General features: G+C 57.1%; 1 protein-coding gene across 8 annotated transcripts in view; it reads right to left on the bottom strand.

The window, feature by feature from the left end:
• Pbx1 (PBX homeobox 1) overlaps window positions 1-12451 on the bottom strand; it is a 234493-nt gene that overhangs the window by 29642 nt on the left and 192400 nt on the right. For all 8 annotated transcript variants that reach the window (XM_005319860.5, XM_005319861.5, XM_040278709.2 and 5 more), the window contains 2 exons: window positions 6723-6858; window positions 231-390 (listed from right to left, as the gene is read on the bottom strand). In XM_005319860.5, the coding sequence (XP_005319917.1) occupies window positions 231-390; window positions 6723-6858 (296 nt within the window). The remainder of the gene's footprint in view (window positions 1-230; window positions 391-6722; window positions 6859-12451) is intronic.

The following is a 12451-nucleotide window of genomic DNA, read 5'->3' as shown; positions in this document are numbered from 1 at the left end:
GTGGTCTCGGGAGGGGATGATGGCTGGAAGGGGGTGTGGAGCTGTCCAGAACATGAGCTTTTCACCCATGCTGTTGACAATCTTACCAATGAACGTGAGGGACTATTAAATTCTCCATTTAAACAAGAAAAAGAAACAGAAATAAGACAAAAACAGAAACAAAACCAAAACCCAACATAGAAATGAGTGTAAGATGGAGACTGAGCCCCCAGATCAAAGGAAGCACTGACCAGCGGAGTTGGGGGTGGAGGGCGAGTTAGCTTGGCTTCCGTGGGCTGACACGTTGGTGGCAGTAACCGCCGTTTTGGCAGCGTAGATATTGGCTTCCTCTTGAAATTTACCTATGTTCTTCTTGTACCGGATTCTCTTATTTCCAAACCAGTTTGATACCTGGAGCGATTTAAGAGAAGTCACAAAGTTAATGTCTTATCCTTCAGAAGCTCTGCAGAAGGAAGGAGGGGCGCACTGACACACAGGCGAGGGTCTTAGGCTGCAGCTTCAGTTCAGGGATCTGAATAAGAGCTCAGAAGGAGCAACCTCACAAAAGATCCCCTTGTTAAGGCATCTGAAATTTCGCAAAACCATTGATGGAAGTTGTTCTACAGAGAATCGGCTCATTTAACCTAGGACTCTTTTAGCTTAGGGTAAGCATATTAAATTTGTTTACCTCCCAATTTAGGACACTAAAGTCAATGCGTCAGGAGGAATGCCGGTTTCTTATCAATGCCAAAGCTGACTTCGCACAATCAAAACACAGAGACCTTTAAATAGCCACGTCAGTCTCCGTCGACAGACGGGTGTCTCCATGCACAGGTTGGTTTCAATGGCTTGGAAGTTAAATAGCTCTAATGTGGACTTAGATTCTTAGCTGTCATGTGCTGCCCCGAGGATCCCCATAACCCAACCCAGCACATTTCACTGGGTGTTTCCTGCAGAGCTTGGTGGTGGCCACACAAGAGAAATGGAAGCCCACAGCTGATTCCTGTGAATTCCAGGCTTTAATGGCAGATGCCAAGAAACACCACAGACCCAACTCACTTTCGTTTGTTGGTCTGCCCCTCAGCGTTCTCCCTGCAGCGTTCCTGGCCTGGTTGGGGGCCTCTGCCCACTTGCACCAAGACCTCTTTCAGGCTCAAATGGAGACTCAGTGCAGCTCAAGTTCACCCCAACCCCTGCCAAACCCCACATTTCAGATGAGATCTTGAACTAAAATGTGGTGCTCTTGTGTAAGTAGAAAACAAACCACAATTTGGTGAGGGGAGGTGAATCGGTCACACATGGAGCACAGCTTCCATGTGATTGATATTCAGCCCCTGAACAATGGCAGACAAAGAAAATTTGTGCAAAGTCGTATTTGCTTTTTAAATGCATCCTGTACAAAGGTAAAACGTGGTGTAAGGTGGCCCCTGGAGGCCTGCACGGTTTAACCTGGCGCAGAAACTCCAAGTCTCTGCTCTAGAGATCCAACTGCACCACTGTGATACCAGCAGAGAGGGAAAGGATTCCACAACAAAGCACCTGTTTCATTGTTGATGCAGGAAAAGAGTCGCACTGGAGGAGGGGAGGGGCACCGTCCACACAGGGCCACTGCCGTCTAATGCCACCTTGATGTCACTTTTGCCACTTAGGTGAATCAATCAGGGTCATCTTTTTTTAATTACTTATAAATAGGACAGGGAGGAAGCACAAAGGGAGGAAACTGGAAGAAAGGAAAAGATGAAGCAGGACTTTCCAGGAAGAAGGAAGGCCGGCCCGAGGTCCAAGTCATCAGCTGTGTGTGAGAACAGGAGGAGACTGACGCCCTTGTGACGGAGAAGGACCGGACCGGCAGGGACGTGGGTGTCAGTTTAGCACCATCTGCACTGCGACCCGGAAGGTCGAAGGTCAAAGCTGCATTCACGTCCCACAGCCACGGATGGAGGCCGAGTGGGCGAGGGCCAGGGCTGCCTAGGTAACCCGGCAGGACGGAGGCAAGTACAGATTTCCTCGGGAGAGTTGGATCTGAATCGTGAACGGCCGAGTGGGAAGACCCCGGGGGCAGAGCGATAGCCAGGAGGCAGAGGAGGTGTGGCCTGGTGTCCGGGAGAGAAGTCCCTTCTGGACACTTGAGCAGAGGCACGTTTGTGCTGAGCGTGCAGAGAGCGCTCTCACAGCCAAGTGCTCAGCAGAGCTGCGGAAACAGTCTGCTCCGGGGCTGGGGACTGAGGTTTCTCCCAGCCCGGGTGGTGCTGATGTGGCTCTGTGTCCGTGCATGGAACAGCTGGGTGAGAGGAGGCTGGCTGGGCTCCGGGGAGCGAGGTCCTGGGTGCACTGCAGGTGGACTTGGGTCTGTGAGCATGCTTGGGCTTTGGGTCATGGGAGGAATCAATAGCTCTTAGCAGATTGCCGAAGAACCAGTGTCAAAAGAGGTCAGGGCCCTTGGGTAGGGCTTGTAGAGCTTCCAGTGAAAGAGACAATAGTTCCTGAGCAAGTCGGGAGCGGGCCCTCCAAGAAGAGCGAGTGACCAGGAGGGAGGAGGACCCAGTAGAACGGCAGGGAGGAGGCCAGGGCGGGAGACTCTCGAGGAGGGCGCTGGCCAGAAACAACAGAGGAGGCAGCGAGTCCCCTGGGCTTGGGACTGGGGGCCAGCTCGACCGACACACCACGTGATCAGCCAACCCCAACTGACAGAGGACTCAGCTAAGACCCCAGAGGGAAGAGTGAGCCCCGGGAGACCCCGGTCGGCGGTGCTGGAAATGGGCTCTTGCCTCGTGGTCTTCTGTGAAGCGCACACCATGGTGCCTCCCAGTGGGGCTGTGGCACATGCTGACAGCTGGGCTGCTGTGGGAGGGACAGGTGTGACGAGGAAGGAACAGCAGGCCGGCCCTGGGGTGGCGAGGGGAGAGAAGGGCAGCGGAGCACGAGACATGTCCATGAGCCTGCACTGCACTGAGCCTCACCACGGAGGCCGGTTGGTGGGACGGGCCAGGTCTCTGCACACCTCCCACAGACCAGCTGGGAACCACCCCTTTCACTGTGGGGGGGGGCTTGCAATTCTGCACCCCAGACCTGGACGTCATGCACAGGGCCGTTTAATCCTTCTGTAGAACTTCTCTGATTTTCCAATGAAGGTGCTTCATCCCGGAAGCCCTCACCCAGCAAACTGCAGCCGACAGCAGGAAAGCGCTTGTGCTTGGCAAACCAGGGTCTAGATCTGGACCAGAAGGCTGCAGCCCTCGGAAAACACTAGGCCACATGAGTGTGGTCCCAGCTCCAGCTTTCCCAGAACTGCTGAGGCCGGAGACGACCTTTGGCCGTGTCACAGCACCTCGGGACGTCTGTCCTCTGCCTCAGCTGACAGGCGTCTGAGGGCTCTCACCACAGCAGCACCCAGGGCTGGTGGGGCCTCGGCAGTCCTACCCTTCCAAGCCCCTCTCCTGGGCTCTGGTTCTGACGGGCCTGTTGCTCAGCTGCACAAGCACGCCCCGTGGGGAGCAGTGGAAGCCGGGGATTTGGGCCAAGGAGCACCCACTCTCGGCAAAAAGTGACACATGACGCGTCTGCCCCAGTGGCCTTCCCCGCTCTCTCCCATCCTGCTCCTGATGGAGATACATTTCGTTCTCTCGTGAGTGACAGAATCCTGAGGAAGTTTCTCTGGGAGATTTCAGAGCCATCGCACTGCTCGCCATGAGATGGGAGTTGGTTGATATTTGAGGTTCAGACTGAAGGAGGAGATTGGGTGGATGCTCCCGGGAAGGAAAAGGAAACACAGAGTGTGAGTCCTGTGTATCCAGATCCAGGTCCACTGCTCTCCCACCTGGCTACCTCACAGTGACACTGAGGACTCCAGGCCTAACAGGGTGACATGAGGTGCCTTCCCAAGTCAGAGGCACTCGTGACATGTGCAAACGCCCAGTGTGGTGGTGACGAAATAGAGGCCTTCAGTCCACAGGTGTGAGCTCAGCACGGTGGGGAAGATACTTTGGTCCTCTGCATCGAATGACTACTTGATGACCAGCTTCATTCCTGGGTTGTTGGAGGAGGCGTGTTGAAGACCTCAGCAGGTCACAGGGCAGACCCAGAGCTCCCGGGGGTGAGGACCTCCCTCTGCAGTGTAGACCTCACAGCTCTCAGGACAGACCCAGAGCTCCCGGGGGTGAGGACCTCCCTCTGCAGTGTAGACCTCACAGCTCACAGGGGAGACCCAGAGCTCCCAGGGGTGAGGACCTCCCTCTGCAGTGTAGACCTACAGCTCACAGGACAGACCCAGAGCTCCCGGGGGTGAGGACCTCCCTCTGCAGTGTAGACCTCACAGCTCACAGGACAGACCCAGAGCTCCCGGGGTGAGGACCTCCCTCTGCAGTGTAGACCTCACAGCTCACAGGACAGACCCAGAGCTCCCGGGGGTGAGGACCTCCCTCTGCAGTGTAGACCTACAGCTCACAGGACAGACCCAGAGCTCCCGGGGGTGAGGACCTCCCTCTGCAGTGTAGACCTCACAGCTCTCAGGACAGACCCAGAGCTCCCGCGTGTGAGGACCTCCCTCTGCAGTGTAGACCTCACAGCTCACAGGACAGACCCAGAGCTCCCGGGGGTGAGGACCTCCCTCTGCAGTGTAGACCTCACAGCTCTCAGGAGAGACCCAGAGCTCCCGGGGGTGAGGACCTCCCTCTGCAGTGTAGACCTCACAGCTCACAGGGGAGACCCAGAGCTCCCGGGGTGAGGACCTCCCTCTGCAGTGTAGACCTCACAGCTCACAGGACAGACCCAGAGCTCCCGGGGGTGAGGACCTCCCTCTGCAGTGTAGACCTCAGCAGGTCACAGGACAGACCCAGAGCTCCCGGGTGTGAGGACCTCCCTCTGCAGTGTAGACCTCACAGCTCACAGGACAGACCCAGAGCTCCCGGGGGTGAGGACCCCCCTCTGCAGTGTAGACCTCACAGCTCACAGGACAGACCCAGAGCTCCCGGGGGTGAGGACCTCCCTCTGCAGTGTAGACCTCACAGCTCACAGGGGAGACCCAGAGCTCCCGGGGGTGAGGACCTCCCTCTGCAGTGTAGACCTACAGCTCACAGGACAGACCCAGAGCTCCCGGGGGTGAGGACCTCCCTCTGCAGTGTAGACCTCACAGCTCACAGGGGAGACCCAGAGCTCCCGGGGGTGAGGACCTCCCTCTGCAGTGTAGACCTCACAGCTCACAGGGGAGACCCAGAGCTCCCGGGGGTGAGGACCTCCCTCTGCAGTGTAGACCTACAGCTCACAGGACAGACCCAGAGCTCCCGGGGGTGAGGACCTCCCTCTGCAGTGTAGACCTACAGCTCACAGGACAGACCCAGAGCTCCCGGGGGTGAGGACCTCCCTCTGCAGTGTAGACCTCACAGCTCACAGGACAGACCCAGAGCTCCCGGGGGTGAGGACCTCCCTCTGCAGTGTAGACCTACAGCTCACAGGACAGACCCAGAGCTCCCGGGGGTGAGGACCTCCCTCTGCAGTGTAGACCTCACAGCTCTCAGGACAGACCCAGAGCTCCCAGGGGTGAGGACCTCCCTCTGCAGTGTAGACCTCACAGCTCACAGGGGAGACCCAGAGCTCCCGGGGTGAGGACCTCCCTCTGCAGTGTAGACCTCACAGCTCACAGGGGAGACCCAGAGCTCCCGGGGGTGAGGACCTCCCTCTGCAGTGTAGACCTCACAGCTCACAGGACAGACCCAGAGCTCCCGGGGGTGAGGACCTCCCTCTGCAGTGTAGACCTCACAGCTCACAGGACAGACCCAGAGCTCCCGGGGTGAGGACCTCCCTCTGCAGTGTAGACCTCACAGCTCACAGGACAGACCCAGAGCTCCCGGGGGTGAGGACCTCCCTCTGCAGTGTAGACCTCACAGCTCTCAGGACAGACCCAGAGCTCCCGGGGGTGAGGACCTCCCTCTGCAGTGTAGACCTCACAGCTCACAGGACAGACCCAGAGCTCCCGGGGGTGAGGACCTCCCTCTGCAGTGTAGACCTCACAGCTCACAGGGGAGACCCAGAGCTCCCGGGGTGAGGACCTCCCTCTGCAGTGTAGACCTCACAGCTCTCAGGACAGACCCAGAGCTCCCAGGGGTGAGGACCTCCCTCTGCAGTGTAGACCTCACAGCTCACAGGACAGACCCAGAGCTCCCGGGGTGAGGACCTCCCTCTGCAGTGTAGACCTCAGCAGGTCACAGGACAGACCCAGAGCTCCCGGGGGTGAGGACCTCCCTCTGCAGTGTAGACCTCACAGCTCACAGGACAGACCCAGAGCTCCCGGGTGTGAGGACCTCCCTCTGCAGTGTAGACCTCACAGCTCACAGGACAGACCCAGAGCTCCCGGGGGTGAGGACCTCCCTCTGCAGTGTAGACCTCACAGCTCACAGGAGAGACCCAGAGCTCCCGGGGGTGAGGACCTCCCTCTGCAGTGTAGACCTCACAGCTCACAGGACAGACCCAGAGCTCCCGGGGTGAGGACCCCCCTCTGCAGTGTAGACCTCACAGCTCACAGGACAGACCCAGAGCTCCCGGGGTGAGGACCCCCCTCTGCAGTGTAGACCTCACAGCTCACAGGACAGACCCAGAGCTCCCGGGGTGAGGACCCCCCTCTGCAGCAGGAGTGCTCTGTGGGGAGGGCCTTGGCCTCTTTCCACTCTGCACTCCTCCTCCTCACCTGGCCTCACGGGGCTCAAACACCCAGCGAGGCAGACCCGCCGTGCGGCCTGTGGGCTTCTTACCTGGGAGACGGTGATGCCACACTTCTTGGCTAGCTCCTCTTTCGCTTCCTCACTGGGGTAAGGGTTGCTGAGGTGGGAATAGAAGTACTCGTTCAGGATCTCCGTGGCTTGCTTGTTGAAATTCCGTCTCTTTCGCCTTTGTAAAGAGAAAGGAAAGGTAACAACAATAAAACCTTTACCCCGTAGAAGCACAAGAAGGGAGACAACAGGACCGACTTCTGGGGAAAGGCACACTTTTGAGCAAAAGGAGAATGAGAGTGGCCGGGGACTGGCTGCCAGAACCCCGGGAAGTGTGCACCCCTTCACCAGGTCTAAGGGAAGGGATGCAGACGCATTTGCACAGAGATGCAAGGAGGAGCAGGAAGTCTCAGAGGTGGGGCCCTCTTGGTGTGGAACCCCAGGCTGGTGATTCGGGTTGCCTCTCTGGGCCTTGTGTTCGGTTCACTGACAACGGTGAAGAGAGCCGTCCTGAGCCCCCAGGTGAGCATAGCAGGGAAATGCAGCCAGACGAATGCCCAGCAGAGTGCCCAGCAGGCTGAAGCTGGCCCTGGGTGGCCCCAGGTCTCTCTGCACGGCTGGCTATCAGCCCTGGAATTCTCTTTTCTCAGCTAGTGAGGCGGACCGGCTCCTCCCAGGCACAGGTGAAGAACTGCTTGCAAGGTCTCGGCTGGCCTGCCGTGGGGCCCCGGGTTCATTCAGGTCTGCCTGCCTGTGGAACAGACGCAGCCTCTTCCTTCTAGCAAACTGCCTCCTAACGATGAGGCAGACCTGCAGCCACAGTCAAAAATAAGTGACCGCTTTCTGTCCGCTCTATCCCCGTGCAAATGCATGCAGCACTTAAAGGCACCTGGGGAAGAGGGCAGGGAACAGACTGAGATCACCCCTGACTGTCGGCTTCCCTCAGAAGGAGAGAAGTGGCCCTTCTGAGCAAGAGCAGCTGCTAAGTGGTAAAACAAAGCCCAGGAAACCTTTCCCACACACAGGTTGCCAAAAGGAAGGAGGCCACTTCTGAATGAAAGCGTTTTTCTGCCTTTTCACAAAAAGTGCTAATTGAACTAATTTGAAGTGAGAATCCCTGTACTTCCACCTAGCCAAGGCCTGCAGCTGGCTGGGAGCTGCTTAGGGAGGCTGCGCTCCTGGCAGACCTGCGTGGCCTCCTTGACGTGGTGGGCCCTTCATCTTTAAATTAGCTCTATTAGCACTTTAGTCTTTCTGGCTTTTATCAAAAGCTTTTCCTTATGGAAAAGATTTCCGGAACCTCCTGGTTATGTCCGGATACAGAATTTCCCAATTTAGCCAACAGAAAGCACTGATGGCCTTGCTAGACAGGAAATTCAGCTAATATTGTGTTTCCAGGGTCCCACTTGGATTAATTAACACAATAAAGTGCCTGATTTTACCGGATGAACACCATCTGTCCACAGGTATTAACCACATCTGTCCAGATTATGCCAAGCCCAAGTCACTCTCCCAAATCATGCTGAGTTTCCGGGTCACCCAGCATCAGAAATTGGACAGATTGGATTAAAAAGCCCAACTAAGAAGAGTTATGTGATAAAAGCTCCTGCAGGCGGGACTCTGGGGAAGGCAGCCGCGTGGCTCCGGCTCCGGCTTGTCCTCAGACACCCCCTGGCTGCTGCTCTGCTGAAGGCAGGGGTCCAGGCCTGGGGAACGGGCCCAAGTCCCCTGCCAGGGAGAGCCTCGGGCCTCCCCTCCCTGTCTGCATGAGCATGATGGGACTCTTCCAACGGCCTCCAGGAAGCCTCTGGAATGGCGGTGCTGTGGGTGGACTGGACAGCTGGAGAGGGCCCCCGCTCGGACGCGCTCACCACCTGTATGGAAGTGGTCTCTGTCAAGGCCCTTGGGGGCCCTAGGATCAAGACATCTCAGAGTTTCGGGAGACAGTGAGAACAACCCTTTCTGAAGGTAAGAAGGTGGCACCCGGTTCCCGTGTGGTGGCTGGAGGCCTCACCAGCACAGTCAGTGGACACCCATGACTTCAAACCCACTGGATGCTCTGACAGTTGAGTATCTTGGTTTTTAACTTGAGAAACATGGATGCTGAATAATGTCGCTGGACCACACAGTGTTCCAGGGACGGGAACCTTTCGAATCACAGGGCCCCGGTAGACATTTTTCATAAGACTGGCGGTGGTGAGACCCAGGGGGGTCACAGACCATAAGTGGACTCAGGCAGCCATCACCATGTCCACTGCATGTCCAGGCAGCTCCCAACAGTTTCCAGAACTAATTCCGCCTCCCACCAAGAGGGCTCCATTGTCCTGCACCCACGTTACGGGGTGGCCTCTCCGACTCCACTTGCGTGGTTGCTAATTCATTCACGTACTCAACTCTTTCCGTCCCAGCTGGTGCCAATCCTGGGTGTGACTAAGCTCTGCTGCTTCCTGGGCCTCGTGAACGGCTGTCCCCAAAGCCAGTCCTGCCAGTTCTGTCCTTTCACATCTGTCCCTTTTGCTCCAGCCCTGGGGGCATGGCTATCTTGGCGGCAGGCTGTCCAGCAGTGCTTTTTCCATGTCTATGCTGTCCGATGCGGTGACCATCAGCCTCAAGTCTGCTTTGCAGCTGAAACATGGCTGGTGCAGCTGAGGACTAGTTTTTAGAATGTTGTTATTATCTGATATTTTAATTAATTCACACTTGTAGTCATGTAACAGACAGACAGTGCAGCTGCAGACAGACGGCTTCAGAGGCAGCGCCAAGCAGCACTCTGGAGACAGAACTCTAGACCACGGAGAGCACAGAGGCCTGGGGTGGCCTACTTGCATCCCTGTGCAGGGAGGCAGGAAGGTCTCAGGTAAGAACACTCCCCTCAGCATCTGCACAGATGCAAAGGTGCTTCAGACTTGCATCTGCCCTCGCGGGCACCCCGGCCTCAACAGCGACTCCCCCAGAGCCTCGGCCAGTTCCGCAGTCTTCAGGAGAATCCCTGGAGGAAGCTTCCTGAGCCAGGATCCATTCAGGCCGCTAATGACCGACGGCACGATGAGGTGGCAGGTGCCCGTGGAAAGCCCACGGCCCGTCATTCCTGCTGCAGATGACAGTGTGCAGACCGTGATCTGGACTCTCTGCTGTTTGCTTTTCATAGTATCCTGCTTGTTCCCGCTTACAGAATTGGCCCATTGATACAGAAATAAAGCTGAGTTGTTGGGAAGATAAGTCACTCATCCAAGGTCATCAGGGTCTTCGGTTGTAGCCGGAATTCCAATTCCGTGCAATCACAGAACTCTCCAAGTGTCCCCCATCCTCACCAGCACTGCGGGTTTCGCAGGTCAGGAGGCAGATTCGGAGCTCTCCTGGTGACTCTGCACCCCTCTGCAGAACTTTGCAGCCTGAGCACAGCCTTCTGTGTGACCAGCGGCCTTGGAGGCTCTCAGGCACCCGCCTCTTCTGTGCACCTCTCTCCACTGTAAGTGCCACAGGTTACCTACGCCTCCCCACAGGCAGCGCCTTCCAGGGTAGGAACCACATCTCAGAGGAGCTGGTGTCTGATGCAGAGCAAGTGCCGGGGGTGGGAGAGGGGGCGGGGCTTGCTGTGGTTGAACTCTGTCACTCTACCTGCCACGTCCCATCCTTCTTGAGTGTGGTTTGTCCCCAGAGGTCATGGGCTTTGTGAGAGCAGGGCCCCGTTTACACGCATTTTTATCCTCCTTGTCATTCCAGTGGTTGACACCGGCTCCCACCAGTGATGAGCCCAATCAGGGACAGGAGTAAGTCCGACAGTCACAGACAGTCCCCGCTGGCTGCCTTCCTCTCCTGCGACCTCTCCTTAGGTAACTCCCTTCAAGAGCAGCGGCGAGTGTCTGTGTTAGTGTCGCTATCTCCCACAAAATGTTACAGAAAGATCGTTCCCACTTTTGCTGAAAAACCTTAGGGGGTTAGTAAGTTCTGCTCACTCTCTTTAAGGAAAGCGTTTTTCCTGTCTTGAGCAATACCTGTGTGGCACAGCGCTTGCCCACAGCATGAGAGGAAGATGCTGAATGTGGAGAGAGTGCAGGGGTGCTGCTTCCAAGGCCAGCTCTACTGGAGTCTGCTCAACATAGGCAAGAGAGAAAGGAAGTAGCCCCTGCAGGACAGGCCCAGCCCAGGCCCCTGCTGAGAAGCACAGTGACAGGAACCCAGGGCCTGACCCTGGCCTGCTGGTCTTCCCTGGCGAGAGGCTGGGATGGGAACACGATGGGATAGGACCCTTGGGCCAGGTGACCAGTCAGCTGACGTGGAGTAGATGAGAAGGGAGAGTGGGTTAAGCCTTAATGTGGACTTTCTCCTGCCAGCCCTCAGGAGGGCCACTGTGACCTGCGTATGGAGGGGAGGCGTCTGGGAACGCAGCTCTCGGCTCCTCCACCACAAGGATCTGCCAACAGCTAGAAGAGCACAGGAGGGGCCCTGAGCGGCAGATGGGCTCGGCCTGAGCGGACCACACCTCCCTCTCATCCTGCAGGACCGGAGCCGAGGACCCTGCAGAGCCCGGCCCAGACCCACCAGCAGAATCTGGTTGTTGTAAGCGTTAAGTCTGTGCTAATCTGCTGCACAGCATTAGAAAGCTAAGACGAGGCGTGTCCCAAACAAAGTATCAGCAGCGGCCTCCACCTACCTACTGGTCAGGACACTAATCCTGTTATGAAGGCCAGCCCTCTTTGTGTTTTATTTGTCTTCCATGAAATCTTTTTTGGATGCAGCCCTGCCCATCAGACCCCTGTGGAGTAGCAGGTCCCAGCAGAGTGCTGTAGTGGCTCTAGGTCTGCTTCCTCTCCCTCCCTATCATGGTGAGTGGTCCTGGAGGACGGGCTGTTGACCTCCCCGTCAGCAAGTCAGGGCAAATCTTTACTTCTGGGCTGAGAAAGGCATTTGGCTGGCATGTGGGCGATGCTCTTTCCAATATCGAGCACATCCACAGTGTAAGATGATCCCAACAGGACAATGGGTCAGTGTTTCAGTTTCCAATCTGGGCTCAGACACAGTGATTCAAAGGTCACAGCCTGAGAGAGAAAGAGACCTGTCTTAAAGCAACTGTCCTTCTGGTGCTGAGGGACAATCCAGGCAGGGGCTGTGGAGGTGACGGTGCACAAGTCAGCCGTGCCTGGCGTCTCCTGGAGTCTGACCTTCAGCTGGGCACAGGGAAATCACTGCAGGAAGAAACCCAGGCAGACAAGGCATCTGCTCCGTCCTTTTCTCCCATCTCTTTCTTGAAAAGAACCCAGTCTGGGCCCAACTTCTCTTTTTTCAATCTCTGCCAACATAAATGCCAACTCCGCATTTTAACTAGGGAGTTGCCATGGGGATGTGAGCGGCACAGGCAGCCAGTCGGCTATGGCACAGGCAGGGCCCAGACAGGCCGCCATCCCCGCCCGGCACACAGACGCAGCCAGGCTGGCGCGGGCCGTGGGCGGAGGGCAACGCCCAGAGGGTCCCGCGCCAGCTGACCGCCCACTCCCACTGCCTCGCTGGACCCAGCTGGAAGTGCTGCCTTCGCCTTCCCTTGATCCTGAGGCGGGGTCTGCTAGCTGGTATCCACACCGCGTTCTCCCTGCAGCCAGGGCACAGAGGAGGGAGTGGGAGGAGAGGCCCGGAGCTGTGCGGGGCCCATGGCCGGAGGAACAGAACTGTGACGAGAAACACGGTAGAGCTCTGTGGCTTCAAGGCGGAGGTCCAGGAGAGCAGGGAATCTTTCTGTCTGACTGAAAAGGGGGTCCCATGGCAGGACTAACAGG

This window comes from Ictidomys tridecemlineatus, chromosome 10 (genome assembly GCF_052094955.1).
Source record: "Ictidomys tridecemlineatus isolate mIctTri1 chromosome 10, mIctTri1.hap1, whole genome shotgun sequence".
NCBI classification, from domain to species: domain Eukaryota; kingdom Metazoa; phylum Chordata; class Mammalia; order Rodentia; family Sciuridae; genus Ictidomys; species Ictidomys tridecemlineatus.
Note: the sequence above shows the minus strand (reverse complement) of the source record. Positions and strands in the feature narration are given on the sequence as shown.